A 17,429-nucleotide genomic window follows, 5' to 3' on the forward strand; every position below is an offset into this window, starting at 1 on the left:
TCTTAGCCGCCTTCTTTCCAGCGAAAACAACCCCAAATCCCTCAGCCTCTCCTCATAGGACCTCCCCTCCATACCAGGCAACATCCTGGTAAACCTCCTCTGCACCCTCTCCAAAGCCTCCACATCCTTTCTGTAATGTGGGGACCAGAACTGCACACAGTACTCCCAAGGAACAATATTTTTCATTGTATGCTAATACATGTGACAATAATAAATCAAATCAAAAACACAAGTGAACATCTTTAATGCATACACAAGGAATTCTCTGCAAAATCCAGTGCATCACTGAGGGACTTGGTGCACTGGACTTATGAGTTTCTAATTCTCCGTTATCTCCTTCTCACTCTCCAACACCTCAATTAAGGTTTCTTCTCTACTGAAGCCACTGATTTCTCCTTTAAGACGTTCTTCAAAAGTTACCTCTATGAACATTGGCCCCAAGTATCTTAAGACCATAAAGCCATAAGACATAGGAACAGAATTAAGCCACTCGACCTATTGAGTCTGCTCTGCCATTCAATCATGGCTGTTATTTTTCTCATCCCCATTCTCTATAACCCCTGATCTCCTTAATTCTTGCTTAATATTCCTCTGTGAAGTGCCCTGAACCTTTTACCACAGTAAAGGTGCTATATAAATGCAAATTATGAATCTAAACAAAGGGGTATTAGACTATTGGTTAACAGTAATCATAACCTTTTGTAGAGGAGGGGAGAATAGGAGGCTTGGAAAGGGAAATGGGAGGAGAGTGACAAAAAGTTGGGAGAATGGGAGAGAAGTGAGGAAGGAGGGGTAGGGAGAACCTGGAAGAGCTCCTGTATGCTCTAAAGCCTCACAAAGTGATGCAATGGAGTTTACAGAGTGCTCCTTTCACATTTTATTTCAGTCACCTGTTCATTTTGAGTTCCAAAGATGGTTTCCCCCTACTTTGAACAGCCAGATTGCTGTGAACTGCTCCAGAGTGGCTTTCGGCCACTGGCCTGTACAATAACCATTATGTAGAAGCGTGGTTGCTGGGTTTGTAGTCCCTCTCCCTTTACTGCAATAGATGGTCATTAAAGAATACACATTAACTGCTCTACTTCAACACTGCGGTAACTTCACTGCAGTGTTAATATAAGCCTACTTGTGACACTAATAAATAAACTTTAAACTGCAGTTAATAAAATCATTACACTAAAAATACCTTCATAGGTTTGACCTTTCCCACTTTTGTCAGGGCACCAACAGTGTCACTAACACACATGGTGATAAAAGCTGTCTCAAAAAGTTTTCCCGGTGAAGAGTTTCCACTTTGTAATATATATTTACTCAAACGGTTGAGGTGATTAAAAACTGTCTGAAAACTAAAAAGGCATTTATTCACTCAATGCCATATCCCATCCGTCAAACACCGCAAAACTTTATACATAAAATGAAGTATGCTGCACAGGAGATTAGGCAAGCTCTGCAACTAATATTGCTGCAGTAATCAGCGTGGCAGGGTGCTGCTGGTATCCTCAAGTAGCTCCAGTATTAGGCTCGAGTTTTTAAAAATATATGAACCTAGATAGTTAGGGATGATGATAATGTAGGTGTCACAACTGATCTTATCACATCATCCAACAAAAATAACTTGCATTAATAAAGAATTTGACAACTTCAGGACATCCTAAAGCATTCTGAAGTCACATGAGGCACACAAAAAAAGTATCTGCTACAATATGAAAGAGATAGCAGTCCATTTGTGTACATGAAGCTTCCACAAACAGCATGTGAATAGAAACCAGGTAATTGCTGTAGTGATCTTGATAGTGGGGCAAATATTAGCCTGGGGCATGAATGAGAACTCTTTTTCTCAGATCTTTCACGTTGACCTGAAAAAGCAGACAGGACCTCAGCTTAATGTCCACAGTGGAGCAAGCTAAGATTTCTGCACTCAAGCCTCTGGGGAAGGGGATTGATACAACAAACATGGTGAACATGGGGGTGTGAGGAAAGGAGAGATTAAATCTTTACCAGAAGATTCTTTACACTGAGATTCCTTCCCGCAGTTCTTACATGGGGCTAAGGGTGCGAGTTCTGTGAATGTCAGATCAAATCCAGCTCTGCAACATAAAGTGATAACCTTTGTCGTTTTTGGCTTCTCCCCAGGCTGAGTCCTGACAATTGAACATTCACCAGTGTTGTACTATTATGTAGCTCAGTATGTAAGCTGTTGGATACCACTGACCATTCCAAGCTTTTGTGTCACTGCCACGTTGGCAAAGTAGTTAATGAAGGTAGTGTGGTTGGAATCTAAGCAGACAAATCGCTTACATCGCCACACACGTGCACACACATTTGTTTCAATTCACTTTTTCAAGTCCTTCAGCTGAGAATAAAAATCACTCAAATAGCATTAAAACTTGCTTATGTAACAAGTGTTCAGAGTTAGCTGTATCAAGGTTTTCAAACGGAGGGGGAAAACACAATTACGTGGTGCGGCAAATCCGAAACAATAGTGGCCAGTTGATCCATCACATCTCTCTCAGTTTAACTGAGATCCATGCACTGTGCTTTAGAAATGCAAACCATTTTAATGCAGTTCATTCCTCAAAGTTAAACAGCACTTGGGTTTAAAATAAGTTTAAAATTAGCATCATTTTGGATCATGAACCTCCCAATGTTCCCTCGCCAGGAGCCGAACTTTAGTAACCCCACAGAACCATCATATAAATCTATAGCTCTCACTGAAATTAGTGTGCACAGGGCAGCTCACTGCTGTCTGTGAACAATGCAACAGCCCAGGAGAGAATGAGACCTGAAGTGGCTGGAAGTGAGGTTGCTGAGCCTGAGCTGGCAGACACGCTACATGACAGGAAAACGTCTCCATTTTTCAAATTGGAAGAATACAATTCATGGAGAGGAAATAATTCAATGACTAATTAAATATGTAAACTTTGAGAACCTTCTCAAGGAGTATTCCATTTAAAGCGCAGAAGGCCATTCGGTCCATTGTGCCTGCTCTGGCTCTCCTGAGGAGTAATTTATCCATTGCCATATATTCGCTTTCCAGGTAACAATCAAATTCTGTTTTGAATGCCTCAGTTGAACCTGTCGCCACCACACTCACAGGCAGTGCATTCCAAATCCCAACCACTCACTGGGAAAAAGTTTTTCCTCACATCACTGTTGTTTCTTATGCAATGGATGTCAAATGATGTCAAATCCTTGCCCTTTGGTTTTTAATCCTTCATTCAAGAGCTAAAATTTTGTCCCATCTGTTCTGCACAAACCCCAAATCTTTTTGAAGATCTCCATCAAGTCTCCTCCCAATCTTCTCAACTCCAACAGAAACCGTCTCAACTTCTCTGTAATTGAAGTTCTGAATCTTTTCTGCACTGATATATTTACATCTTTCCTGAAGTGTGGTTCCCAAAACTCGATGCAATATTTCAGTTGAAGCCAAGCCAATGTTCTACACAAGTTTAACATTTTTGCTCTTGTACTCTATGCCCCTCTTAATAGAGGGGTGAAGATGCCCTATGCTTTATCAACTGTGCTCTCAAGCTGCCCTTCCAACTTCAATGATTTCTGCACATATACAATCAAGTCCCTTAGCTCCTACACCTCCTTTAAAATTGTATCCTTTATTCTATACTGTGTCTCTGCATTCTTCCTGCCTAAATGAATCATTTCACACTTCTCCACATTAAATTTCATCTGCTACTTGTTTGTGCATTCCACCAGTCTGTTCTTTTGAAGTTCTACACAATCTTCAAAGTTCACAAATTCTGAAATTGTGCCTTGGACACCAAGATCTAGGTTATTAGCATACATCAGGAAGAGCAAGGGTCCTAACACCGAACCCTCGGGGAACACCGCTACGAACCTTCCTCCAATCTGGAAATCATCCATCAACTACTACACGGTTTCCTGTCATTCAACCAATTGTGTATCCACGTTGCTGCTGTCCCTTTTATTCCATGCGCAATAAGTTTGCTCATAAGTCTCGTGTGGCACTTTATCAAGTTACTTAGTTATTCATTCTAAACTTCCATTCACCTTTAAGAACTTTCTCAGGTGAAATTCTTCAGTCTGTGCCATGTCAGATCCACTTTAAGATTATAATCTATTATAGAATTTATTAAATGGAGTACAAGCATTTAATCGCAACTCTCACTCATAAATCAAACTAATCTATATACTTTATTTCTGAAATGAGGTCTCAGATTATTCTTATTCCATTCTGCCAGTCAAGTGGAATTATTCATATTTATAATCGATAACTTCACATTGTACGTCAGATGACCTCAGTAAAGATTAGCCGCTTTATACTGTTTTGGAACACCAGGCATTTTTAATAAGGAAAACATGGGCTATATATTCAAAACACAGGCATGAAACTGGTGAGATTCCTGGTTGCAGGGAGTTAGCTGGGGAACAGGAGGGTTGGGAATGAGCAGATCGGTTCAATTCAGATACATTACAGGTTTGCAACACTCCATACCAAAGTTAGCTACAACTGGCCTTAGCTAAAAAGAAGTGGTCCAAGGGGGGAAGGCATCCCCTGGCATTCAAAAGATAAAATGGGTATTTTTTAAAATTTGTGTCGTAAGTAGGCTTACATTAACATTGGAGTTACTAATGAAGTTACTGTGAAAATCCCCTAGATTGCAGCTTTCAAAATATTAAGGAGGAACAGGTGGGGTCTGTAGAAATAGCTTCTGCTGATTTTGGGAGTCCAGGAAGAAGAAACATCAAGCCAATATTTCAGGATTCCAGGTTGAAAACACTGACACACAAATTTGGAACTTGGGTCAATTGGCTTGCTAGAGGCCATTTCAGAAGTCAGCTGAGGGGGTCTGGAGTCACATGTAGCCATGATGTGGAGATGCCAGTGTTGGACTGGGGTAAGAAGTCTCGCAACACCAGGTTAAAGTCCAACAGGTTTATTTGGTAGCACAAGCCACAAACTTCTGGAGCGCTGCCCCTTCATCAGAGAAATGGGAGTTCTGCTCACAAACAGGGCATATAAAGACACAAACTCAATTTACAAAATAATGGTTGGAATGCGAGTCTTTACAGGTAATCAAATCTTAAAGGTACAGACAATGTGAGTGGAGAGAGGGTTAAGCACAGGTTAAAGAGATGTGTATTGTCTCAAGCCAGGACAGTTAATGACATTTTGCAAGCCCAGGCAAATCAAGGGAGTTACAGATAGCGTGACACGAACCCAAGATCCCAGTTGAGGCCATCCTCACGTGCGCGGAACTTGGCTATCAGTCTCTGCTCAGCACCTCTTGTCGTGTGTCGTGAAGGCTGCCTTGGAGCGGAGAAGCTATGGCATCTTTTCTGGAGCCTTCAACATGTCATGGATGAAGATGAACATCTCACCAAGGCCACCCCCACACCCCCACTTCTTGCCTTCAAACAACTGCAAAACCACAAACAGACCACTGTCCGCAGCAAACTTCCCAGCCTTCAGGAGAACACTGACCACGACATCACACAACCATGCCACAGCAACCTCTGCAAGACGTGCCGGATCATCGACACGGATGCCATCATCCCACATGAGAACACCATCCACCATATACACAGTACATACACGTGCAACTTGGCCAATGTTGTCTACTTGCAGGAAAGATGTCCCGAGGCATGGTACATTGGGGAGACCATGCAGATGCTACGACAATGGATGAATGAACACCGCTCAACAATCACCAGGCAAGACTGTTTTCTTCCTGTTGGGGAACATTTCAATGATCACAGGCATTCAGCCTCTGATCTTCAAGTAAGACTTCTCCAAGGCAGCCTTCACGACACACGACAACGCAGTCGCTGAGCAGAGACTGATATCCAAGTTCCGCACACGAGGATGACCTCAACCGGGATCTTGGGTTCATGGCACACTTGTAATCCCTGGACGATTTGCCTGGACTTGCAAAATCTCATTAACTGTTCTGGCTGGAAACAATACACATCTCTTTAACCTGTGCTTGACCCTCTCTCCACTTACATTGTCTGTACCTTTAACACTCGATTACCTTGTAAAGACTTGTATTTCAACCATTATTTTGTAAATTGAATTTGTGTCTTCATTTGTCCTGCTTGTGAACAGAACTCCCACTCATCTGATGAAGGGACAGCTCCGAAAACTTGTGGCTTGTGCTACCAAATAAACCTGTTGGACTTTAACTTGGTGTTGTGAGACTCCTTACTGTCACATGTAGGTCAAACCCCAGGATAAGGATGGCAGATTTCCTTCCACATTAGTGAACCAGCTGGAGTTTTGCAATAATTGAAAAACCCAGATTTTATTAATTCATTGAATTTAAATTCTACCAGCTGCTATGATGGGATTTAAACCCATGGTCCCCGCAGCATTAGCCTGGGCCTCTGGATTACTAGTCCAGTAACATTACCACTAAATCACCGTCCTCACCATTTGAGGTGGTTTCCCTCAAGGCATGAACGACTGCAAGCATATGACCCATGCTGCAGAACAGTGGATCGAGATCAGAAGGTAAGACTTGAGGTCACAGAGATGAACCAGGACTTCAAGGCCTTAAGCAATGCTGCTTAATCAGTATCACTGTGCTTGTCAACTTGTAACATTCAAGGATCTGCTTTATGGGGACACTCCAACACTAATCAAGATAATTACAATTCAACAAGGCCCCTACGCCTGTCTTAAGTCATTCAACCGGAAGGCCTTGAAATTCCTCCCACTACAGCATCCAATTGTTTCTTAAACAACTCGGGCATTTTTTGCGTCCACTACTCAAGAGGCTGTTGATGATCCCTTGCAGGAATAATTTCCTAACAGTTCAAAATTTAACTTTTATTGCTTTGACTCTGTCCTGGTCATTTTAGAAGAGAATAGAAGCATACAATCCCTGCAAAAGGAGGCTATTCGGCCCATAGAGACTGCACCAACAAAAATCCCACCCAGACCCTTCCCCCGTAACCCAATGTATTTACCCTACTAATCGCCTGACTGCAGGGGACAATTTAACCTGGCCAATCAAACCAATTTTATTACAACTTTCCAGGTTTACAGTTTCCTTTCCACTATCTTGTATATCTCTACAAGGTTGCCTCAGGTATAACTCTTTTTTTTCCTCTAACTCCTCAATGATTGAATGTGTCTCTTATGTGTCAGTGATCAGGGCAGGCCACTGTCCTGAGGCAGCCTGCCCTCAACACAATAGCTTGATCACAACTTCCTTTGGTATATTCTCTAATGATGTACTTGTTCTGCACAAGATGCATTTCAATGTTGTGTTTCAATGTAAAAATAAAACAGCTCGAGGAAACAGGAAAAATCCACCAACTCTGAAAAGACCATCAGGGTTTGATGCCCATCAGTTGGAATTAGCCATCTTATTTCTCAATCTCCTTTTTTTCCAGAAACATGTCTTAATACTTTTTTCAGCCCACATGCACTACCTGCTTCAATGGCCTTTCCCAGCAACTCATTTAATAATAATTTCATGCATTACATTAACACTCCGGGTTTGGAGTTAAATTAGGCCGGAAGCATGCATGGACTAGGGTAGCATTTCCTAAATGTAGAAGATTAAAAGTGATCTAACTGAAGTGTTGACAGGATGGACAGAGGAGACACTATTTCCTGTGGTGAAGATGTCCAGAACAAGAGGACCATAACCTTAGAATTAGAGCGAGGCTATTTACACAAGTTAGCACTGCTGCCTCTCAGTGCCCAGGGATCCGGGTTTGATTCTGGGCTTGGGTTACTATCTGTGCGAAATCTGCATGTTCTCCCCATGTGTTTCCTCCAGATGCCGCAGTTTGCTCCCACAGTCCAAAGATGTGCTGGTTATGTGCACAGGCCATGCTAAATTGCCCCCTTAGCGTCAGGGGGATTAGGAGGTTAAATACTTGAGAATTAAGGAGATAGGGCCTGGGTGTGATTGCTGTCAGTGTAGACTCAAAACAGCTGAATGGTCGCCTTCTGTACAGTAGGGATTCTATAATTCAATGTGGTGTCAGTTAAGTGTTTTTACACAGAGAGTAACGGAAACCTGGAACTCAAACCCATTACAACAATGACTCCATTTCAAAAGTATTTCACTGGCTGTGTGGCTCTCTGGGGTGTCTTGAGATCGGGAAGGCCGTGATATAGTTATAAATTTTCTGCTTTTGTCTTTTTAGTGACATTACTGGCAAACCAAGTTCTCCATTCCAAAGAACAAGAGACCGGCTTTAAAAGAAAAGACCAATTTGTAGCTGCATACTCACATCTTTGACGTGCTCATGTCAACAGGTTCATCACCAGCCTGCACTTCTACTTTGATTGTTGCTTTCACTTCACCTGGCCCCTTTAACAACCCAGAAGTCCGACCACCACCCCGATCAACAGGTTCTGTTTTAATCCTTATGTCCCCATCGTCCAGTTCACTGTCCCTATCAGTTCCTCTGGAACATTCTATTTTTGGTTTCTTCATATCCACATCATTATGCAGACCCTCCCGTTCCAATGCTCTCTTCTGGCTTCGTGTTCTGTATACTTCGTCTGTCATAGCAGAAATATCTGTCGATACAACGAAAAAAAAATAAGAGACAAAGTATTTAGGAGTTTTAATTTCAGTAGCTAGCATGATGCGAGACTGAAACCTCAATTTCTCCCCTTGCTGTGGTGCTCAATGTGGGACTACTACTGCTCATAAGGCAATTTCTGGAACATCAGATATCTGGGATCTGGTTAAGAAAGAGTTGAAAGAAGGGAACTTAGACGTTACAGAGGGGAAAAGAAGAATAAATTGATACCAGAACTGAAATTATAACTCATCAAGACTGCCCTCTCTAGAAAAGAAAAGGCTGATGAGCAACCTGATAGAGATCTTAAAGATTATGAGGGTTTAATAGAGTAAACAGAGAGAATGCTCCTAATTATCACAGAATACTATAGTACAGAATGACATGCGGCCCATAGAGCATACACCAGTTCTTTCAATCCAGATAGTTCCACTCAACCAATTCTCAGTGTCCAATTATTTCTCCTTCAAGTATGCGTTCAATTCCCTTTTGATGGTTATTGTTGAATTCATATCCATCAACTTAAAGCTTAACCGCTCTTTGCATTAAAAAGTATATTTCCTCATGGTGCCAACTCTGGTTCTTTTACCAATCACCTTAAATCTGTGCCCTCTGTCTACTGGCAGCTACTGGAAAGAGCTCTTCCATTTACTCTGACCAAAATCCTCTACCAAACAAGTATCCTCTTACACTTCCAAAAGCAAACTAATGCTGATGCTGGAAATCTGAAATAAAAACAGAAAATTCTGGAAATACTCGGCAGGTCTTGCAGCATCTGTGGAAAGAGAAATGGGATGAAGTTTCAGGCCAGTGGCATTTCATTGGAGTTTCTCAATCATCTCTGCTCTAAGCCGATGTAGCTTCAATCCCTTATCCCAAAAACCACAGACTGATTTTGAAGATTTTTCTGTGCTATTTAGCAATACAACCATGAATTGCCATGCCACGCAACATTATCAGCGGGATAAGAATATTCAAAAACAAAACACTTAAAAAAAAATTTCCTTTGCTCCAGATAACAATTCTCAAATCCACATCAAATGGTGGCCAAGGCTAATCAAATTTCAATAAAAAAGTTCTGTTTGCTGGCAGATTTTTTTCTTCACTACCAAAGATTTGCATAGATTAACAATAACGAAGCTCAGTTCTGCCTAATTACTACTTCATTTTATCCAATCACAAATACAGTTATGGTATTGGATTCTAGTTATTGTAACAAGCATGTGATTCTCCTCCAACTTCCCACAGATCCTTTGTAGAAAGCTATTCTAACGAAGACTGAAACAAGACTGCAACTAAAAGTCCAGAACTGTTCATGTGTTACAGCACCGGCCACTTAGAAGTAGCATCATCTCAAAGGCTATTTAGCTTGCTAATACAAATAGGAAATTCAGAAGAAACTTCTTCATCCAGAGAGTAAGAAAATAGACCACCTATCGCGGAGTAGCTGAAGTGAATAATATAGATGCATTAAAGGGGAGATTAGATCAGCAGGAGGAAGAACCGTTATGCTGATAGAATTTAATAAGCAAAGACGGGAGGAGGCTCATATGGAGATTAAACACCAGCATGGACAGGATGGATCGAATGATGAGGAGAATTTTTTGTCCTCGAGGATATTGCAACTTCGGAATGCTCTCCAGAAGGTAGTGGAAGCAAGATCACTGAGTATCTGTAAGGCAGTGGTAGAGATTCTTGTTGGGCAAGGCAATTCAAAATTATGAGAGCTTGAAACACAAACAGATCAGCCACGTTCTTATTGAACTGCAGAGCAGGCTCGAGGGGCCAAATAGCCTATTCTTCGGCTCCTATTTCATATATGCAATTAATTGTACAAAAGACAAAATACTGATGTTGGAATCCTGAAAAAAAACAAAGTACCTGAAATATTCAGCAGGCCAGGCAGCAAATGAGAAAAAAAGTTAACTTTTCAGGTCAATACCCATAGATTTTTTTCCCCACAAATGCTGGGCATTTTTAGCATTAACTGTTTATATACCTACATTTGTATTGTTGGCTGTTTCACTGCTCCAGATGGCAAAAGCAGAAAGGTTTTCCCACCCACCATTAGACCAGGTGTATGTGTGTGGATGCTCATCATGGGAATGTGGCATCCAATGCTCCTTCTAAGTGCAGCACAGGGGTTAGCATTGCGCCTCACAGCGCCAGGGGTCTGGGTTCGATTGCTGGTTTGGTCACTGTCTGTGTGGCGTCTGGACAATCTCCATGTCTGCGTGGGTTTCCTCCCACGCAGTCCAAAGGTGTGTAGGTTAGGTGAATTGGCCATGCTAAATTCTCCCTCAGAACAGGCACCGGAGTGCGGCGACTTGGGGATTTTCACAGTAACTTCATTGCAGTATTAATTGTTAATGTAAACATACTTGTGACTAATAAATACATTTAAAAACTTTAACTTCTATTTATAGTACACATCTCATTTGTCGTACTGCATAACTCCTTTAAAGACTGATGCATGGCTATGTGTACACTTGCTGTACATAGTGTGTGGCACACTCAGCCAGCTTAGCAAGAACAGTGGTAGCACCCTGCAGGTCATACGAGGATCCAGCTGATGTTCAGTGTGTAAAGAATAGCATTTAGAGTACTGGAGTGCACCTAATATCTAGGAGAACATGCCAAACATCTACTCCTTCAGAGAGCCAAGTTAAAAAACTGAATGGGAAAATAAACTCAATGAAGTTGATATAAAGACACGGGAAAAGGTGTAACAGAAGTTCATCAGCATAGTACTAAAAACTGGAAAGTTGAACAGGCTGGAGCTCTTTTCATTAGACAACTCAGGCTGCAGGATGACCTGGCAGAAGTCTTTAAAATTAAGAAGAGATGTCTCCACTTGTGAGGAAGACCAGAACTAGAGCCTGCAGAAGAAAGATAAATCACTGACAAATGCACTGGGAAGACCAGGAAAAATTTGTTTACCCACAGAATGGTTGGAATACAGAATATAGAACAACTAAATAAATTGGTTGAGGCAAACAATATCAGTGCTTTAAAGGGAAAGAAACAGGAGGATATGAAGGTAGGATGACACAAAATAAGGTTGAGGCCAGCTCACCTGGAGAATAAACAAAGCTAATCACAGATATTGGGGTGATCCCCGTTTCTTTGATGTAAATTTTATGTAAGAAAGGAATTAAGCTTCAAGTACTTTTTATTCAACCATTATATCGTTGAGCAGCATCATTTCAAAGCCAACAACATTAACCCAATAATTGCTCATGGCCCATCACTATAGAGCACAGCTTCAATCTTCATTTGGGCTGCTGCTGAACTTAAAGTTTATTGAGACAGTTTTGGCCATTAGCAAATTTGAAAGACAGAAATCACATAGCCACCGTGCAACTAAAACATCACCATCTCCTTTTGTCAACAAGTGAAATAAAGCCTATCAATTCTACAAACACTTTGGATTTTCTGATTTTAAAATGGTCAGTCGCATAGAATGGGTACTGCATCATCTGGATATCTCCATATGTTATTGCAAGGGGGCTGAGCAGGCTGGGAGGGATGAGTGAAGGATGATAAAGACAGAGCTCAACAGCAGATGAATGGAAAGACCAAATATTTACACAAGAAGCATCTTCTCATTCAGTAGGGAGGTACGGAAGACCCTACCTAGCTAGACACCCCATTGATGGACAGATTTTAATTTATGCAACGGAATATTTATATATTGGTGGCATGGTGGCACAGTCATTAGCATTGCTGCCTCAAAGTGCCGGGGTTCAGTTCCCAGCTTGGGTCACTGTCTGTGCAGAGTCTGCAGATCTCCCCGTGTCTGCATGGGTTTCCCCCAGGTGCTGCAGCTTCTACCCATTAATCCGAAAGATGCGCTGGTTAGGCACACTGGCTATGCTAAATTCTCCGAGTCTTCCTGAACAGGCACTGCTGGAGTGTAGCAACTAGGGGATTTTCACAGTAGCTTCATCGCAATGTTAATGAAAGCCTACTTGTGACACTAATAAATGAACTTTAAAACTTTAAATACAATTTCTCAAGTGAAATGGTTATCAGCATCTTTTCATCCTGCAGAAAATTCATTTTGATTCACAAATCTTTCCCACTTTCAGCAATATTATTTTGAATAGGAATTCATGTGTCACCTCAGTTAAGGTGAGGGCAGCAATGATATAGGTGGGTGTGTCACCAGGTAAAGTTGGGCTTGGGAAAGCCTTTCCACTCCTGGTTACTACCCAGCAAGCACCCTGCAGCAGGAAGCCAATAGGCAGGAACAGGACTGACTGGCTGGTAGCATGTTAACACTCACTCTCCAAAATCGGAGTATGAACAAACAGTTGGCTGAAGCATTGGAAATGGACTTGAACACAAATCAGCACTTCCAGAAAGTTAGGGATGTGGAGTGATAAGGAAAAGGAAGGGGCAAGTAAATATTCAGTACAAGATGCCCGCTGCCCAAGTCAAACAATGTTAAAATCAGATTTAAAACTGAGAACTGACATTTGTAATTAGATGTTTAAAATGACCACTTTCATTTCCAAGTTTGCTGACTTGAAAATTTCTCATAAGTTTTTAAATAAATCGCTCACCAGCTTTAATTGGTCAGAACCAGCTCACCAGTGTGAACCTTGTACAGAAGTAGCATTTAACCTGGCGAGATGTGGTTTTTGAGGCAGTCAGTGGGAGCGTCACTGTCTAGCTACCTGCACACATCTGATAAATGGCTGAGTCACATTTGATCTCATGACATCACTTGGTCTCCACACATGACCCTTCCCACAATCCCAGGCGACGCACAAAGCACTTTCCAGAGAACCAGCTTGAACTGGCTCCAGACGAAGCCGAGTGCTGTTAACCCCTTCCACCCCTGCACACATGGCACACATACAGACAACACACAGTGGGCTCATGCATGCACATGCCTTCCATCCACAACTCTCTTGCACAAATAACTCGCACACAACCCCCAAGCGTGCGTGCGCATTATTCCTGGCATGCAACCCCCACCCATTCAATCAGCCCCCACATACACACCACACCCCACCCCCGCACAGACATACACACAAAGCAGTCCCAAAGCTTTTCTGGGGGCAGGGTGACATTCCAAAATATTAGTCCGCTACCATTCCCCACATCTTTATTCTCTCCTGGTTGTATATTCTACTCAAGTTTTACTCATTGCATAAGGTTGGTCTGGCATTTCTTAGCTTGTGTTCAAACTTTCAAGGTGCATTGCTGCCTTTTGTGGGCAAATTTGAGATATTTCCTGTACCTTCAACATGGCAATCCAATCAACACTTCCTCTCCTTATTCAGAGACTGCGCTTTCACTGTGAGTATAAAGTATTTAGCAATAGCCTTTCCTTTCCATTTTAGAGAATCTGGACTCCAAGTTTTGCTTTTCCTTTTGCTTAGCAGAAGGACCATAAATGTCACCATAGCATATGCAGTGCAGCTAGCACACAATACAGCAGAAGATGGACATCATGGGAGATGCTGGGAGAGTGGAACAGAAAGATGACATGGAGGGACAAGTGGAGGTGGCGGTAGGAAAAACGGGGTGCACAGGACAACGCAGAGGTGGACATATGTATGCATGTGTGTGTTTGTGTGGGCAGGGGGATTGGATGCAAAAGTAAGCAGTGTGGGGAGAGTGTGCAGGAAACACGAGGACTGCATGGAGCACAACTGAAAGGAGACATTACATCTCTTTGACCCAAACTTCAACGATCACGTGTTTAAAATTTTCCCTACACTAAATGTAACATTCAGCAGTGCTTGTGTATACGAATAGACATATCAAGCTGGTTCAAATAAAGATGTGATCTATCCTCTTCCCATTGTAACAGGACTCAACATAACATACTCACTAGTATTGTTGACCACTTGCACCTCTGGTGCACACTTGCAAATACTAGGTGGCATCAAACCTCCTTGAGATGGAGTCATTTGTGCTATACAGCACCAGTCTGAGACTAGATAGTGCCTGTTCTCATCAATATAATGCCGCTCAGAATTCATCCTCTGCCTCTCCAATTGTTCATTTGAAACTAGGCCATTTTTCAGTGTGTAATGATGTCCTTCTGGCTGAAAGCAGTTCATTGAGGATAATGCAAGACTCCAACTCTTGCTTGGATAACTCAAAATTAAACATTGGGGAAGTGTTCACACAGAAATTTTACCTACTTGTACTCATCTGTTACAAATAACTTACAACCTTTGCTCCTTAGTTTCCTCCAGAATTTCATTCTAGAATTGCAACCTGGAATGTTCAGATTAGATACTCGAGATTTGACAACATTCCAAGACAGGAAAAATCCAAGTAAAGCATACTCAGTTAAAGATGATTGGGGGACGGTGGTGGTGGTAGTGGAATGACAAACAGATAAGCAGTGCAGTATATCCCTCATTCGCAGAGGTAATAGCACTCGAGCGCAGTTCTAGGACAGATCATATTGTGGTGTTTTCTTTATCCTGAGTGGGTGCTTTCCAGAATCCAAATCTTAAGATGATGAATATAAAAGTAGGGAGGTCTTGCTGCAGCTGTATAGGGCATTGGTGAGGCCGCAGCTGGAGTACTGTGTGCAGTTTTGGGCGCCGCACCTGCGCAAGGATATTTTGGCCCTGGAGGGAGTGCAGAGGAGGTTTACTAGGCTGATACCGGAGTTGAGGGGATTGAGCTATGAGGAGAGGCTGAATAAACTAGGCTTGTACTCGTTAGAGTTTAGAAGAATGAGGGGAGATCTCATTGAGACGTATAAGATGATGAATGGGATGGATAGGATAGAGGTGGAGAGACTCTTCCCGCTCAAAAAAGACAGTAGGACTAGGGGGCACAGCCTCAAGATAAAGGGGAGGCGGTTTAGAACGGAGTTGAGGAGGAACTTCTTCACTCAAAGGGTGGTGAATCTCTGGAATTCTCTGCCCGTTGAAGTGGTGGAGGCTGCCTCGCTAAATATTTTTAAGAAGCGGGTTGATGGGTTCTTGATAAGAGAGGGGATTAAGGGTTATGGGGAGAGGGCGGGAAAGTGGAACTGAGCCACAACAGATCAGCCATGATCTTATTGAATGGTGGGGCAGGCTCGAAGGGCTAGATGGCCTACTCCTGCTCCTATTTCTTATGTTCTTATGTTCTTATGACCAATGTTCTATTGGTTGAGGAAAATGTGAAATTAAGAAATGTAAATGGCCATCAATTCAGTAGTGGATGAGGTTCTTTGATATTTGGTTTTGACACAGAGCAGTTGGCCAAAAGAATGAACCAAAATATTCACACTACGTATACAGATCCCACTAGGACAAAAGAAGCAAGGTTGCTTGGGCATGTAGACCATTGATTCTGAGGCTATACAATTCTAAACCCCCAATGCTTCATTGAAGGCACAAAAATAAAGTGAGTTGGTTTTTAAAAGAAGGAATAATCCTGAGGTCCGAAACAGCTAAATGTGGGAGACATGTTATGACATTGTGATCTTATCTGAGGTATAAAATCAGATGGGGCTAGACTCAAAAGGTGTCAATTGTTTCAACATTCATGCTGATCCTAATAAGCAAACGTGGGGTTGGGTTAAAAAATGTGGTTAAAAGATTTTTCCCATTCTGCTACCACCTTGTATCCCGATGGTGATAAAATCAAAAACATGACACCATCCTCTCCAACAACTCATTTTTCTAGGGCCTGAAAGCTGTGGAACTCTCTCCAGTCCCTCAGTCATTCCTTCTCTGAGAATTTGGGACTTCTAAACCCCAAATTTGGTGCTACCAAATTACTTGTTCCTGTTTGCTCTTTTTTTTAAGGAATTCCAGTTCTAGGTTTTCCTAATAGTTTGATAATTGCAATGTGCATTTAGTTACCGTCAATGTTCAGAATCTTTTAAATTTGTGTTGGAAGCATAATATCATTTGTCAATTTAAAAGAAGAGTTTGAATTGGTAGGTAAGTTTGTTTCCTTATTTCATTGTAAATAATACCCAGCTTGTCTTTATAACTGTGCTGCTGTGTATGATGTTTTTCTGATTGAACAGTTGGAAATTAAGCAGTTAAACACCTAAAAGGTAGGTTTGCTTATTCAAGAGAAGCCGCTGAGGGGAAGAACCCCATAAAATCAGAATGCAGCGCAGTTAGTTCAAACCAAGTAATCCACTGAATTTGGCATGGCATAGCACATCTATTATTTTTGTGTGAAAACAGGAGGACAATTTAAACAATGAAATGAAGCAGAACTAAACAAAATTATTGATTTGTTCACGTGCCCTACCATGTTAAAAAAGCAAAACTAAGTCAAGCTAAGTCCCCATATCTAGATTTAAGTCTCTGAAGGTAGAGTGCATAAATAAATGTGGTCCAGACAATAATATCCCTATGTTAAATCATCACTCAAGTAGATACAAGTGACTGAGATGCTCTGTTTGCTTAATGGAATAACACCACGGAATCCAGTCAAGTATTCACGCAGATCTGAATGTCTAACAGCAACAACGTGCATTTATATCCCGCCTTTAACAAAGTAAACATCCCAAGAACTTTACAGGATTGTCAGACAAAATTTAACAGAGCCATAAGGAGGTATTCGGACCAGTGCCCAAAAATTTGGCCAAAGTGGTAGGTTTCAAAGAGGAGCATAAAGGGAGAGAGGCAAAGAGGAAAGGCAGGACATTCCAGAGCTTAGGTCCAAGACAACTGTAGGCAAGGTCACTGTTAGTGCATTGATCAAAAATCAAGATGCTTAAGACACCAGAATTGGAGTAATGCTGAGATCTTCTAGGATTGTACAGCTGGTAGAGATTACAGAGATAGAGGGGGGCTGGGCCTTGGAGGACTGAGAACTTTAAGAATTGAGGGAGTGCCAGACAGAGAAATAACATTGGTTAGTGAGCAGAGGTGTGATGGGTAAATGGAACTTCGAATGTGGGCAGCAGTTTTAGA

At 41.8% G+C, this 17,429-nt stretch overlaps 1 protein-coding gene across 10 annotated transcripts in view; it reads right to left on the reverse strand.

The window, feature by feature from the left end:
* gatad2ab (GATA zinc finger domain containing 2Ab) overlaps nt 1-17,429 on the reverse strand; it is a 126,964-nt gene that overhangs the window by 46,055 nt on the left and 63,480 nt on the right. For 9 of the 10 annotated variants that reach the window (XM_080212602.1, XM_080212601.1, XM_080212599.1 and 6 more), the window contains one exon: nt 8,230-8,521. In XM_080212602.1, coding sequence (XP_080068728.1) covers nt 8,230-8,521 — 292 coding nt within the window. Of the gene's footprint in view, nt 1-8,229; nt 8,522-13,094; nt 13,210-17,429 lie in introns of those variants that run through there. The other variant, XM_080212600.1, reaches the window with a different exon arrangement.

Source organism: Carcharhinus amblyrhynchos, chromosome 26 (assembly GCF_965287045.1).
Source record: "Carcharhinus amblyrhynchos chromosome 26, sCarAmb.v2.hapA, whole genome shotgun sequence".
NCBI classification, from domain to species: Eukaryota; Metazoa; Chordata; class Chondrichthyes; order Carcharhiniformes; family Carcharhinidae; genus Carcharhinus; species Carcharhinus amblyrhynchos.